General features: G+C 50.9%; 5 protein-coding genes across 5 annotated transcripts; 4 read left to right on the top strand and 1 right to left on the bottom strand.

Moving 5' to 3' along the window:
* Positions 1–163: 163 nt before the first annotated feature.
* Positions 164–2,900, top strand: POJ06DRAFT_256809 (uncharacterized protein). The gene is made up of 3 exons (XM_056188067.1): positions 164–357; positions 513–665; positions 727–2,900. The coding sequence occupies exons 1-3, from the start codon at positions 322–324 to the stop codon at positions 2,563–2,565; spliced, it is 2,028 nt and encodes a 675-aa protein (XP_056042829.1). The 5' UTR covers positions 164–321; the 3' UTR covers positions 2,566–2,900.
* A 282-nt stretch (positions 2,901–3,182) lies between these two features.
* Positions 3,183–6,477, top strand: POJ06DRAFT_256806 (ras guanine nucleotide exchange factor domain-containing protein). The gene is made up of 3 exons (XM_056188066.1): positions 3,183–3,851; positions 3,904–4,824; positions 4,877–6,477. Exons 1-3 carry the CDS (start codon positions 3,474–3,476, stop codon positions 6,299–6,301), a joined length of 2,724 nt encoding a protein of 907 aa, XP_056042828.1. The 5' UTR covers positions 3,183–3,473; the 3' UTR covers positions 6,302–6,477.
* Positions 6,478–6,507: 30 nt separating this feature from the next.
* POJ06DRAFT_224994 (Alg9-like mannosyltransferase family-domain-containing protein) lies at positions 6,508–8,345 on the top strand. The gene is made up of 2 exons (XM_056185697.1): positions 6,508–6,771; positions 6,822–8,345. The coding sequence occupies exons 1-2, from the start codon at positions 6,625–6,627 to the stop codon at positions 8,196–8,198; spliced, it is 1,524 nt and encodes a 507-aa protein (XP_056042827.1). The 5' UTR covers positions 6,508–6,624; the 3' UTR covers positions 8,199–8,345.
* POJ06DRAFT_256804 (uncharacterized protein) lies at positions 8,346–8,918 on the bottom strand. Its single transcript, XM_056188065.1, has one exon. The coding sequence runs from the start codon at positions 8,858–8,860 to the stop codon at positions 8,597–8,599; it is 264 nt and encodes an 87-aa protein (XP_056042826.1). The 5' UTR covers positions 8,861–8,918; the 3' UTR covers positions 8,346–8,596.
* A 1,156-nt stretch (positions 8,919–10,074) lies between these two features.
* On the top strand, positions 10,075–12,300 carry POJ06DRAFT_256802 (cation efflux protein). The gene is made up of 2 exons (XM_056188064.1): positions 10,075–10,458; positions 10,511–12,300. The coding sequence occupies exons 1-2, from the start codon at positions 10,377–10,379 to the stop codon at positions 11,815–11,817; spliced, it is 1,389 nt and encodes a 462-aa protein (XP_056042825.1). The 5' UTR covers positions 10,075–10,376; the 3' UTR covers positions 11,818–12,300.
* Positions 12,301–12,500: the final 200 nt, after the last annotated feature.

The following is a 12,500-nucleotide window of genomic DNA, read 5'->3' as shown; positions in this document are numbered from 1 at the left end:
ATTTGGCGCTAGGCCGTACAAAGTTAGACCGGAACGCCCTTTGTCTATTCCGGCAGGCTGGATGCCTTATACGGACTAGCTCTGCACCTAGTCGAGGTCTTATTCATCTACTCATACGAAATGCGCCCCGGCGGTATCGGAGCGCGGGCAGCCTGAGTAGTCCCCACGCTTTCTCCATACACGTCAAATCTGGCCACTCTGCCATCCGCTCTAACCACCACAACCCCCAGTTTTACTTGTCTCTAGCTCATTACGCCTTGTCTTCTCCAATTCCATCCCCTCTCACATTCTCGTGCCCATTCAAACGCTGACGTCTAGCCAATGTCCTTCTTCAAGCGGAGGGGCGGGAACTCGTTGGTAAGTGTCTCCTATCTTCTAGGCTCGTCGGCAATCTTGCGCTCCTCGGGTCTGTCCGCAACGACTGTGTCCGCCGGTCATTTTTTGGGCAGCTTTCAACGACGCGCGAAATCTCTCCGTTAAGTACAATCGGTATATTGCTAACGAATCTCTAGAACTCGCCGGCCTCTGCCAACTCCCCCAACAAATCGTCTCCTTCCACCGCAGCCACTTCCACAGCGCAGGTCGAATCCACTGGAACCCTTAATGGCCTCGATTCACTTCCGCAGCAAGGCGATGGCAGCGACAAGTTTTTTGGCATGGAAAACGTGTGCATCCATTGGTTAAGTTCTTTGCTAGGCGGCAGTTGTGTGCTAATCGTCCGCGCAGTTCGGCTATACTTGCTACTGCAATTCCGTTCTGCAATGTCTATACTACTCCAAGCCGTTTCGCGACGCGATCATCAACTATCCGCCCGCCAACACGCGCCAGCCTCGCCAACGCCGCGCGTCCGTGCCGGGCGCAAATCCGCACCCGTTCCTGGTCGCCCTGAAGCAGCAGGCCGAGAAACAGGCGGCCGAGAACGCCAAGACGGCGAAGGACAAGAAGACCGGCACGAAGTCCAAGCGTGCGAACAGTGTCATTTCGGCACTCTCAAGCAATGGTAGCGGCAGCGGAGGGCCGCCAGCGTCTCCGGGGACCATTTTTAGCAATGGAACCATATCGAATGTGAATGGGACCGCCGGCGGCGGGGCGGAGTCTGCGAGTATCTCGAATTCTCTTCCCTTGCGAGGGGATGAGTCGACCACGCCCGAGCAGAAGAAAAAGGCTGCGCTGACAAATGGGCCGATTATTAATATGGACCACAGCATGAACCAGTATTACAACATGGAAGAAAGCCTGTTTACCACGCTTAAAGACATATTTGAGGCCATGGTCGAGCACAGGAGTCGGACTGGTATCGTTTCCCCGGCCAAGTTGATTGAGGTCTTGAAACGACAGAATGAGCTATTCCGATCATCGATGCACCAGGATGCGCACGAGTTTTTCAATTTCTTGCTGAATGAGATTGTGGACAATGTCGAACAGCATGAGTGTAAGCTGCGGGCCCAGAACAACGACGACCAGGTCTCGAATACACGGTGGGTGCACGAGCTGTTCGAAGGGTTATTGACGTCAGAGACCAAGTGCCTTACCTGCGAGAACGTGTCGAGGCGGGACGAAATGTTCCTAGACCTGTCAATCGATCTAGAGCAGCATACGTCTGTCACGTCTTGTCTACGGCAGTTTTCAGCGTCGGAGATGCTGTGCGAGTCGAACAAGTTCCACTGCGATTGCTGCGGCGGATTGCAAGAGGCTGAAAAGCGTATGAAGATCAACCGGTTGCCGCGGATTCTCGCGCTACATCTCAAACGGTTCAAGTTTACAGAGGACATGCAGCGCAACGTCAAACTCTTTCACAAGGTCATGTTCCCGTACCATCTGCGACTATTCAACACGACGGACGATGTTCAGGATCCTGACCGGCTTTACGAGCTGTATGCGGTGGTCGTACATATTGGCGGTGGTCCGTACCACGGCCACTACGTCTCGATTGTGAAAACCGAGCACACTGGATGGGTGTTGTTCGATGACGAGATGGTCGAGCGTGTGGACGACGACTATGTGACGAACTTTTTCGGTGACAAGCCAGGACTTGCGTGTGCGTATATATTGTTTTACCAAGAGATTTCAGGCGAAGAATATGAGCGAGCGCGGAGGTATGGCGCTGCTGCAGCGTCGTCAGCCTCCTTGACACCCGTCAAGCAGGCGACACCGATCGTCGTGTCGTCTCCGTTTCTTGCAGCGCCGCAGGGTTCGACGCTGGCTACGTCTCCGTCGTCAACCACAACGACGTCTGCATCATCACCGCCGGTATCGTCAGCAGCGTCCTCGACGTCTTCGATCGCACAGCAAGTGCCACCGTCGGCCGCCGACTCCCACACTAAGCTCATGAACGGCAAATTAACGCGCAACGGCACGCCGACGCCTTCGTTGGTGACATCATCGCCAACCCCCGCGGCGGCAGCTACGAACAGCAATGGCGCGGACTACGGCACGGTCAAGAGCAAGAAGGAAGGCGGGAGCGGAGGGTTGTCGCGCTTGAAGAGCACGTCGATTTCGCAGAAACAGAAGTTTTGGAAAAGAGATAGCAGTACGGCTAGTAGTGACACAGTAAAGAAGAGGTAAACTTTCCTCATTAGGAGTTGGTTGATATCCATTCTTCCGGTGTTTCGTTTTTTTTTGAATATGGCGCTCTAAAAAGTACTATTTAAAAGTGACAGACTGAATTATACGAATTTTTTGATTGCATGCGTTGTTGGCGTGGGACGATGACAATTTTGATAATGTCGTTAGATCATTTGTTCATTTTTGTGGTAACCTATACGTGTTTTTTTGATTAGATCACACTTTTGACATTTGGTTTGAGTTTGGGCATTGTTGCGCGATATATACTTTGTCTTTGAAAAGTATAAAACTGCATTAGATGTTGGAATGATAATATATTGTTTGATTCGATGGCAAATATCTGTCATATCGCCACCATCTTCTCTTAGATTTCCGATATTAGGCACCAATAATTGTGAGGTCTGCGCCCCGCTAAACTAGCTCATCCCTGGCTTCCGCGTAGCTTGAGCAAGCAGCAGCAGCAGCGAAACACCAAGTGACTTGCACCCTCACGAGACGGTAGCTCATTGACCATTAGAGCACATTATACGTATCCAGTGGACTTAACTATTGTAAATCTCGATAACGTCTGAAGTTTTGATGTCCCGAACACAAGTCGCACAAAGGGTGCGGGTCTCGAGCTTTGGCCGCACTCTCGCTACGCAAGGACACAAACAACCCTAGGTCCATCATCTCCAATATCATATTCTCCGACCGCCCCGCAATCACCAATTTTTACCTGCTCAACTCACGCATTTTATCTTTATCCGTCCCTTGGCCACACAATCCGGTTTATTTTGAACTACTAATCGCCGTTACAAGACAGACTTCTTCATGGTGTCTGCCTTAATCGCACCTTCAGCTACGTGGATAACACATCGCCGCCGATTATAAATTATTCAATCATCTGTAATCCCGAATCCACCGACATGGCGACAGACGGCATCCATTCCATATTCCCGCCGCAAGAGCACAACTATGTCGCCTATCATCCGTTCCTACGTGCAACCCACAGGTTCGACCCAGCCGCTCTCGAATCGCCAGTGGCGGGCGGCTGTCTTGACTTCGAGGCCGGCGACCTCATCGTCCTCCATTCGTTCCACGCAACCGGCTGGGCCGACGGCACCAGTCTCTCCACAAACAAGCGTGGATGGATTCCATCAAACTACTGCGAACCCTATGACATTCCACAGGTGCGGCCTCTGCTTGTCGCCATCCTCAACGCGCTCGTCAATCCGCGGGCGGAGGATGGCCGAAGCTCCCAGGTGGCTGTCACCACCATCGTATCCGGCGTGCGGAATTTGCTTGTACGTTTGCTGTTCAGCGAAGTCAGGAAATGAATCATATTAATTCGTACAGGAGGGAACTGATTGCTTGGCTCGAGATTCGCCTCTTGTCCGCGAAGCAGAAGCGATCAACAAGTCACGGCGGGCGTTGCTAGCTGAAGTTTCCGCGCTCGTGTCTTGCGTCAAGCGGCAGTCTCCAGACCACTCGATTTCAGAAGACCTGGTTTATCGGGCCCACCGCGTGCTTGTATGCGCCGCGGCGTTCCTCGATACAATCGACTTGGACGAGTATAGTTACCTGCCGTCGCCCCCGCCTGCTGAGTATACGTCCGAAACGGGTAGTAGTGTGGATGGCGGTGGGTTTGCCGGTCCGAGTTTAACGTTTGAGTATCAGCCTGTTTCAGCGCTGGCAAGGTTGAATTTCTTGTACGACTCTGCTCTGGTCTGCCTTGGGTCGTTCTTGAACAGCAGCTATGTCGATACTCGCACCCCTGCCAAGCTGCTTCTAACAACTCGACGGGCAGCGCATGCCTGTAGGGAATTGCTGGCCGTCGTCGAGACTGTGAGCTCCCGGGCGTCGCCGATAGTGTACAGTCTCGAGGAAGCGAAAGAGGCAATGTACGACCGGATCACAGCAATAGTTACCGCGGCACGGGATGTCGTCGCAGCTCAGTGTATCGAAAATAATGGTCCGGAGTCCTTACTCACTGAATCCCAGAATCTCATCGACGCTATCGTCGCGTGCGTCCGGACTGCGGGACTATGCCTTGCAAAGGCGAAGTATGTACTCGATCGGGTTGGCGATTTTGAATTGGAGATCGATAGACGGTATCTGGATTACCAATTGCGGTCCCAACTGGGCGAGTCGAGACGATCGTCGTCAAAGTCTGAGTCGTCCTACGGGATGACCGCTGCGACGTCACTGGATGACGAGCCGTGGAATTTGGCACTTGTGTCGGAGTCTCTACCCTCGGATATTGAGCCGGAAGTTAAGGTATGTATATTGTTTGCGAAATCTGGTCGTAATGACACTAATGTTCCTGCAGGGCAAGAAAACGCGCACGCCACTTCAAGATCGGATAATTTTTAATGCGGATGGCCAGGTCCAAGGCGGTTCGCTAGAAGCACTGGTGAAGCAGCTAACTGCTAACAACGTGGCCCCCGACGCTCTATTCGTGTCTACATTCTTTCTCACATTTAGGCTATTTACCACATCAACAGCACTGGCTCAGGCTCTGGTACACCGATTCACATCGTTATCACCTGACGAGCCGAACGTGCTTGCTGTGCGATTACGAGTTTATAACGCACTAAAGGGCTGGATGGAGTCGCACTGGCGGATGGAAACCGATAACGAAGCGATCCCGATAATTGTCGACTTTGCGCACGGGTCCTTGAAATCCACGCTTCCATTTGCAAGTGCACGGTTACTTGATTTGTCTAAAAAAGTTGTCAGCTGTGACAAGCCGCTCGTTCCGCGGTCGATGTCGAAGCTGGGAATTGACACGTCGTTGGGAATACTACTGCCCGACTCGTCGTCTGTACCAACGCCGATTGTTAATAAGTTGCATCTGGCGATAGTCGCGCGGTACGTGCGTGAGGGTGAACTTCCGCCCAGTATTCTGGATTTTGACCCACTTGAATTAGCCCGACAGATCACGGTGAAAGAGTCTCGGTTGTTTTGCAAGATTGTACCAGAAGAACTGCTCGGGCAGGAATTTTCGAAGAAAGCTGGAAAAAGCACAGCCGTGAACGTGAAAGCAATGTCCTCGCTGTCGACCGACCTTGCCAACTTGATCGGCGAGAGCATCCTCGCAGGCGATGTGCCGCTTAAAGTGCGCATGAATATAATCCGTCATTGGATTCGGGTTGCGGAAAAGTGCCTTGAGCTGAAGAACTACAACTGTCTGATGGCGATTGCATGTGCACTACAAAGTTCCGTGATACTGCGGTTAAAGAAAACATGGGAATTATTGCCGCCGCGGTATCATTCATTATTCGCAGAACTGAAAGGTATTATTGTCTACGAGAAGAACTACGCGTCCTATCGCACGCTCCTTCGGAATACCAGCACGCCTTGTATTCCATACTTGGGCGTGTACCTCACCGACCTGACTTTCGCCGACGAAGGAAACTCCGACTTCCGCACCTTTCATCCAGACATGGAGGATTCGTCACCGATCATCAATTTTGACAAGCATGTGCGCACGACGAAAATAATCGCGGACCTGCAGCGATTTCAGGTGCCGTACAGATTCCAGGATGTGCCCGAGTTGCAGGCTTGGTTGGACGTCGAGATTAAACGCGTGCATGACATGTATTTGGAGGACCAGCACGTACTCTACCGACGGAGCTGTATGATCGAACCTAAAGCCGGCGGGACTCAGGCCTATGGTGGCATCGGTGCCGGGATTGGCGTGTCCGCAGTGACGGAGGGCGTGAGCTGGAGCGAGGAGAGGGCGAGCAGTTAAATATGGCGGGTATTGGGCGGGTTTAGGGATAGGGTTTGTGGACGGCTATATTCGATGGGACTTTTTGGCCTGACGGAGTTTATATTTGTAATATGTATAGGTTTGGCATTGTATATGTACGTTTTGTTTATTAGAAAGCTTGTCCGTTCCTTAATACAAAATGACTTAGTTATCCGAATTATATACGTAGAAGTTTAGGGATGAGGCTAACTTGTTTCAGAATGCGAGGGATTCGTACCCAGGAGAACTGAACGCGTGGGCATTTGAGACCAGTGCAGAATCAACAAGCCCAACGCGATAGAAGTAATTGCGTCGCGCGAGCAATGTCGCACACAATGGACTTATTAGATGTACTGCTTTTGGTACTGATTACTGTACATCTGGTCGTATCACCGTACACAAAGGTGGAGGAATCGTTCAACTTACACGCGATCCACGACCTGTTGATCCACGGCCAAGATCTCCATGCTGTACGCTGAAATTTTGCATAACATGCGCAGACAGTGACTAATTGAGGTAGTACGATCACTTTGAATTTCCTGGAGTCGTTCCGCGGACATTCATTGGCGCGTTGGTCGTGTCGTTGCTGGCGAAGCCGTTCCAAGTCTTTGCGCCTCTGCCATCCAAGTTGGCACTGCAGTACATTTCACGCGGCATTCTCGGCGTGATAAATTGGGCAAGTTTGGTCTACTTGCGTCGGACAGTGTTCAAAGTATTTGGCAAAACGACAGCGTTATGGTTTGCGTTGCTGCAGTACACACAGTTCCACATTCCGTATTACGCGAGCAGAACTTTACCCAATATGTTTGCTTTCCCGCTGACAATGCTCGCGACGAGCTTCTACATTGCCGCAAAACCAGCGCGGGCGATTGGGCTGCTTGCGTTTACGACTATCGTGTTCAGGGCGGAGTTACTCATCCTGACAGCGACAATTGCCGGTTCGAGTTTACTTCGCAGGCAAATCAGCCTCGGCTCTACAATATTTGCCGGGTCAATCGGGGTTATCCTTGGAATCGCGGCGTCAGGCCTCGTGGACTCGTACTTTTGGGACTTCCCTCTCGTGCCCGAGTTCTACGGGTTTTATTTCAACGCGATCAAAGGCCAGTCAGCCAACTGGGGTACCGAGCCCTGGTATACCTACTTCAGCTTGCATCTCCCTAAACTTCTTCTCAATCCGGTCACAATACCTTTGATTTTTGTCGGGGTGTATGTGGAATGGCGAAGGCTGGGAATGCAGCTTGCGCCGTATGTTGCTTTCGTGGGGGTGTACTCTATGCAACCGCACAAGGAGTGGCGGTTTATTGTGTACGTTGTCCCGGTGTTCGTACTTACTGCTGCTACTGGTGCAACGTGGATCTCAAATCGCATGCGCAAGAGAGCCATTTTTTTGGCTACTGCTCTAGCGATTCTCGCGTCTGCAGCAGGTACGTTGATGGTCTCAGCCGGCATGCTTGCTGTGTCCAGCACGAACTATCCTGGCGGCCATGCCGTTGCAGCTCTACATGAGTCCTTGGACGAGTTAGCGGGCGCGAAGGCAGCTGTTGGCGATGCCTTGGGGAATGTTACTGTGCATTTCGACGTGCCCGTGTGTATGTCCGGCGCCACACTGTTTACATTCACGAGGGATAACATCGTGTATGATCGCACCGAAGACGTGGAGGAGCTGAAGAGTGCAGTCGACGATATGGGTGTGATTGTCACGTTCGAAAACCGCCCGCCGAAAGTGTTTGGACGCGCTCAGGAGTGGGTTGAGATGGGCACGGTCAAGGCGTTTGGTGGGTTAGCACTTCCCTGGAGACAGCATGGACTGAGGTTTTGGAAGGAGAACAGGAGGTGGTGGCATGATGTCGTACGGTTAGAAGAGCGGGTGTTTATATTTGCAAGGAGGGCACTGTAAGATATGAGAGAAAGCGTGGTTGCGTAGGTAATGTGTTTGTAAATAGTTTGGTTGGGAGGATGTACATACTCATCTAGAAGAATATCCTTCGTCAGGTCGTCAGGGCGGGAGAAATTGGGACCACAGATATGTAGTATTAGAAATGGGGGTCAATTACTATCTATGCACGAATACAGACCCATCAAAATGACAGACGACAGCTCCATCTACCGCAGCATTTGCTTCTTCGATGGATGGATAATATCGCACGGGTGGCGTATCTCCACGATTCCCTTCAGAAATAGACATCGCAAGGCCGAGCGCAAGGCCGAGACTGCAGCGCAAGGCGCATACCGACCAAGAGATGGCTGCCCGCAAACTGTCATATGACTGTGAGACCCCAACTTCTACCGCAATCATCAATGTGAGACGATCCCCTCGCAGTATTGCAGTGCACCGTCCCAAGCTCTCGTTGTGAGCCCACGGCTAGTATACCCACTTCGACCTTGAGTCTGAGTCAGAGCGGAGATTTCTGAACTGATTCCTGAATTCATTTTGACTTCATCGGAGATACTCGACAACAATACACCTGCCATTCGCGAATGGAGCGGAGTTGGCGGAGCAACGACGATGGCTTCACCCTTAACGCTATCATACCATACTTGAGGATACCTGTGCACCATTGTCAGCAGCGCTTTCTCACAAATCTGTGAAACACATACTTGGCTTCATCTCTTTCAAGGATTGGATTTACTCGTTCGTACTCTTCCCGACTCGCAGGCACTTCTAGCCTGGCATCGGGAGAAAGCGGCCGCCTAACAATTTCCAATAGGTCTGAATGCTCCGTCAGGCGGTGACACCACAAAGTTGCTTTTCTATTCTCAACTGGAAATAGGGCTGCACACGAATAAAGATTTTGCTCATTCGTATTCGACTTTTTGGCGCAACTTATATTCGTATTCGACTATTGGTTTGGGGGAACAGGCCGACGTAAGACGCGTGAATCAATGAGTGTGAGAGTTCGCGATCCCAGCGCGCGTCGAGCGCGAGCGATTTGTTTACTTGAGATTGCCCGTCCGGGCACGCCCTAACCCCATACTTGAGCTTGTGCAGACTGTTAGCTCACGTCCGACAATTATTAACCTAGCAAACAGGACACATTCGAAAGCTGAGCGGTTCATAACTACAATACTAATCTTAGAAGACCACGGTATCTTGGAAGCCATAGAAACTGAGGGGTTGGTGGTTCGCATGCGTGTGTAACGTTGAATAAATGGCGCATGTTCAGATGAGTCAGCTACGGAAGCCACACGTATGATTTGTTTACTTGAGATTGCGCGCACGGTCAGGGAGTTGATGATAATCAAATGTCGCTGATTGAGCCCAAATTGGGATGCGTTGGTCCAATAATACTCAAACTGCAAATGATACGGCCCCAAAAGTGTCCGGAGTGATGTTCGTCAACGAGTAAGTGAGAATGCGAGCGCTCGACTGCTGATCGTCGGCCACTATTACTTGTTAGCAATCGGGTGCACGATTAATATTTTGGTGTTGCTACCGTATCAAGAGCGAGACAAGAGGAAGACTTCGAGATTTTAGCAGCCTTTTCAATTTGGTTCCATCAATGTTCGTAACAAAGCCAAAGACGATCTACAGTGGCAGGCAACTTAACTCCACTAATCAATATATGCCAGCAACATAGTTAATTATTCCATATAAATGATATAAGTTAATAGCAAATATTAATTTGGCACGATGCAGTTTTGCTATTTAGCATTAACCCTAACCCTTTCCAGTGGCGGTGGTGCGGATCAGCCCTAACCCTCGGGATCTGGAGCAGGCCGCGACACCGGAGACATTTTTGACGTCTTACCGTCCGAAAACGTCTTCGTCCCCAGATTACCCGTGGTCCACTTTTCTACTCACTCCAGCTTGTCGTGGTTATTATATTCGACAGCTAGTTAAGACCTAGCGTAAGGCGTACTCGGTCCTCGTCAGTCTTTGTTGGCCGTATACTCCCACCGAATACGCCAGCACGCCGGCTACTTCGTTCGCATTGCATATCTTGTCGTTAGTTACTGTCGACCAGAAGAAGTGCCACCACCTCACCACCGCAGTATACCCTCCTGCCGTGCATATTTTCAAGTCGGAAACAACTCAGCATCTTCTAACCGCACCGACTGACTAAGTATATTAGAGATGGCACTACTGAGTAAGCAGGGCAGAATCATCTCTCTGCTCGTGATCGACTCTGCATTTTTCCTCCTCGAAGTTATCATCGGTCAGTCCCCACCAACACGGTCGCTGGATATGCACTAACAGAAGTACAACAGGCTATGCAGTGCACTCGCTCGCACTAGTCGCGGACTCATTCCACATGCTCAACGATGTCTTCTCGCTCGTGGTCGCTCTTTGGGCTGTCAAGGTAGCAAATTCTCGTGCCGCGTCGTCAGAATACTCGTACGGCTGGCAGAGAGCCGAAATTCTTGGGGCGCTCGTCAACGGCGTTTTCCTGCTCGCTCTCTGCTTGACAATCTTTCTCGAGGCACTCCAGCGGTTTGTAGAACCGCAAGTTATCACTAATCCGCAACTGGTTTTGGGAGTTGGCTGTGCGGGTTTGGTGTCGAATCTCGTCGGGCTGGTACTGTTCCATGAGCATGGTCATTCGCATTCACATGGCGATGAGGTAGGGCATTCGGCTGGGCGCGTTGACAGTACCGATGCGATGGAGATCGGCGCGCTGCTGCCAGGCGCGGTCGTGCAAGAATCGCTTGCACAGCAGCGCCTGCGGGCCGCGAATCTCCACTCTCCGACGCCATCGGAATATGAAGCTGCCAGGGCAGTAGATGAACACACGTCTTTGCTCTCCGGCCACGGAAACGGCCACTCACACTCTCACGGCGGCTCAGGCGCGCCGTCGTTCACGTCGTCCAAGTCGAAAAAGAAGCCAGTCAGGTCTACTCAGTCGCTCAACATGCGGGGAGTGTTTCTGCACGTCATGGGTGATGCGCTGGGCAACGTCGGCGTCATCGCCACGGCGCTGTTCATCTGGTTGACAGACTACTCTTGGCGATTCTACTTCGACCCGTTGATCTCGCTCGTCATCACAATCATTATTTTCTCATCTGCGCTACCGCTGGTTAAGTCCGCGTCCAAGATTCTGCTCCAGGGCGCGCCAAAAGGGATCGATATGGTGGACGTGAAAGACGAGATTCTGTCACTTCAAGGCGTGAAGAGCGTGCACGACTTCCATATCTGGATTTTGCGCGAGAATCTGTTCATTGCGAGTCTGCATGTCGCGGTCTCCGTCTCGGCGGATGAGTTCATGGAGCTAAGCAGACGGATCCGCTCGTGTTTGCACGGATACGGGATCCATTCCGCCACGATCCAGCCCGAATTCGAGGACACGCCTCTTTCGAACCGGTCTTCAGCCCCACCATCCGTGCATGGGGACCTCAGTGCAAATGGAGACTATCCGTTGGCGGACGGGGGAATGTACGGGGTCATGATGGACGGCAAGGCTGGTCCGGGCGAGCCAAGCTGTTTGTGTGTGGACGGCTGCGCGGAGGCTGCTTGTTGCGTAAAGAATGGCGCGGCAGCGAATGGTATGGATGATGGACAGTCGTCGCATTCGCATTAAGCTCGGAATTAAGCATACAACGGCATTGCTAGGAAATTGGGATCTATATATTTTGCTTTGGATTTCGCGATCGGGATAGATGGTGGTGATGGCAGGTCGAGTGTTGTGTATGATTTGGGTTTAGAGACGGTCCGTTACAGTAAGGGTGCCAACGACTACAACGCGTCATCTAGTCATCATGGGCATAGGTTTTTACTGGGGTTCTGTAACTGTCATTTGAGCTAAACTATGGGATTTGATCATCGAGGCATAATTGTGTTTTTGGAAGGCGATATGAATTCATGGGTATTGATGAAGATGGAAATGCGTGATGCGTAATTCTTAATAATGTTGTAATTTTAGATGCGTTTGTTTTTGGACCATTTTGTTTTTGTTTTGTTAGGTTAGTATTAACCTAAATGAAAACCATCAGATATCTACATGAATTTATGCCGACTCAAACTGTTGGCTGAACCAAGCAGTGATTTCTTGCCATGAACCGATACGATAATATTTCATTTAGCAAATCTACAGACCACAGTGACCCCACTTTTTAGTTCTTATGCACAAAACATACAAAATTAATAACGAACAGTCGCAAACCACGCACAAAAAGACAGCCCATATTTATGAAGAAACCATGTACACAAAGAAAAAAAAACAAAACTATAACTTGACGTTTAAAAAGAGAGGTACGCCCATTA

Source organism: Lipomyces tetrasporus, assembly GCF_029532465.1.
Source record: "Lipomyces tetrasporus strain NRRL Y-64009 chromosome Unknown POJ06scaffold_7, whole genome shotgun sequence".
In the NCBI taxonomy this organism is placed as follows: Eukaryota; Fungi; Ascomycota; class Lipomycetes; order Lipomycetales; family Lipomycetaceae; genus Lipomyces; species Lipomyces tetrasporus.
This window is presented reverse-complemented; position numbering and strand designations above follow the sequence as displayed.

What these genes read in the sequence shown, in the direction of transcription:
- POJ06DRAFT_256806 (XM_056188066.1), top strand. Translation starts at nt 3,474, where the DNA reads ATGGCGACAGACGGCATCCATTCCATATTCCCGCCGCAAGAGCACAAC. An exon ending in CCGGCGTGCGGAATTTGCTT is followed by an intron (nt 3,852 to 3,903) that starts GTACGTTTGCTG and finishes TAATTCGTACAG; the next exon opens with GAGGGAACTGATTGCTTGGC. An exon ending in ATATTGAGCCGGAAGTTAAG is followed by an intron (nt 4,825 to 4,876) that starts GTATGTATATTG and finishes ATGTTCCTGCAG; the next exon opens with GGCAAGAAAACGCGCACGCC.
- POJ06DRAFT_256804 (XM_056188065.1), bottom strand. Translation starts at nt 8,860, where the DNA reads ATGGTGCACAGGTATCCTCAAGTATGGTATGATAGCGTTAAGGGTGAA.
- POJ06DRAFT_224994 (XM_056185697.1), top strand. Translation starts at nt 6,625, where the DNA reads ATGTCGCACACAATGGACTTATTAGATGTACTGCTTTTGGTACTGATT. An exon ending in ACGGCCAAGATCTCCATGCT is followed by an intron (nt 6,772 to 6,821) that starts GTACGCTGAAAT and finishes TAATTGAGGTAG; the next exon opens with TACGATCACTTTGAATTTCC.
- POJ06DRAFT_256809 (XM_056188067.1), top strand. Translation starts at nt 322, where the DNA reads ATGTCCTTCTTCAAGCGGAGGGGCGGGAACTCGTTG. An exon ending in GGAGGGGCGGGAACTCGTTG is followed by an intron (nt 358 to 512) that starts GTAAGTGTCTCC and finishes ACGAATCTCTAG; the next exon opens with AACTCGCCGGCCTCTGCCAA. An exon ending in AGTTTTTTGGCATGGAAAAC is followed by an intron (nt 666 to 726) that starts GTGTGCATCCAT and finishes TCGTCCGCGCAG; the next exon opens with TTCGGCTATACTTGCTACTG.
- POJ06DRAFT_256802 (XM_056188064.1), top strand. Translation starts at nt 10,377, where the DNA reads ATGGCACTACTGAGTAAGCAGGGCAGAATCATCTCTCTGCTCGTGATC. An exon ending in CCTCCTCGAAGTTATCATCG is followed by an intron (nt 10,459 to 10,510) that starts GTCAGTCCCCAC and finishes GAAGTACAACAG; the next exon opens with GCTATGCAGTGCACTCGCTC.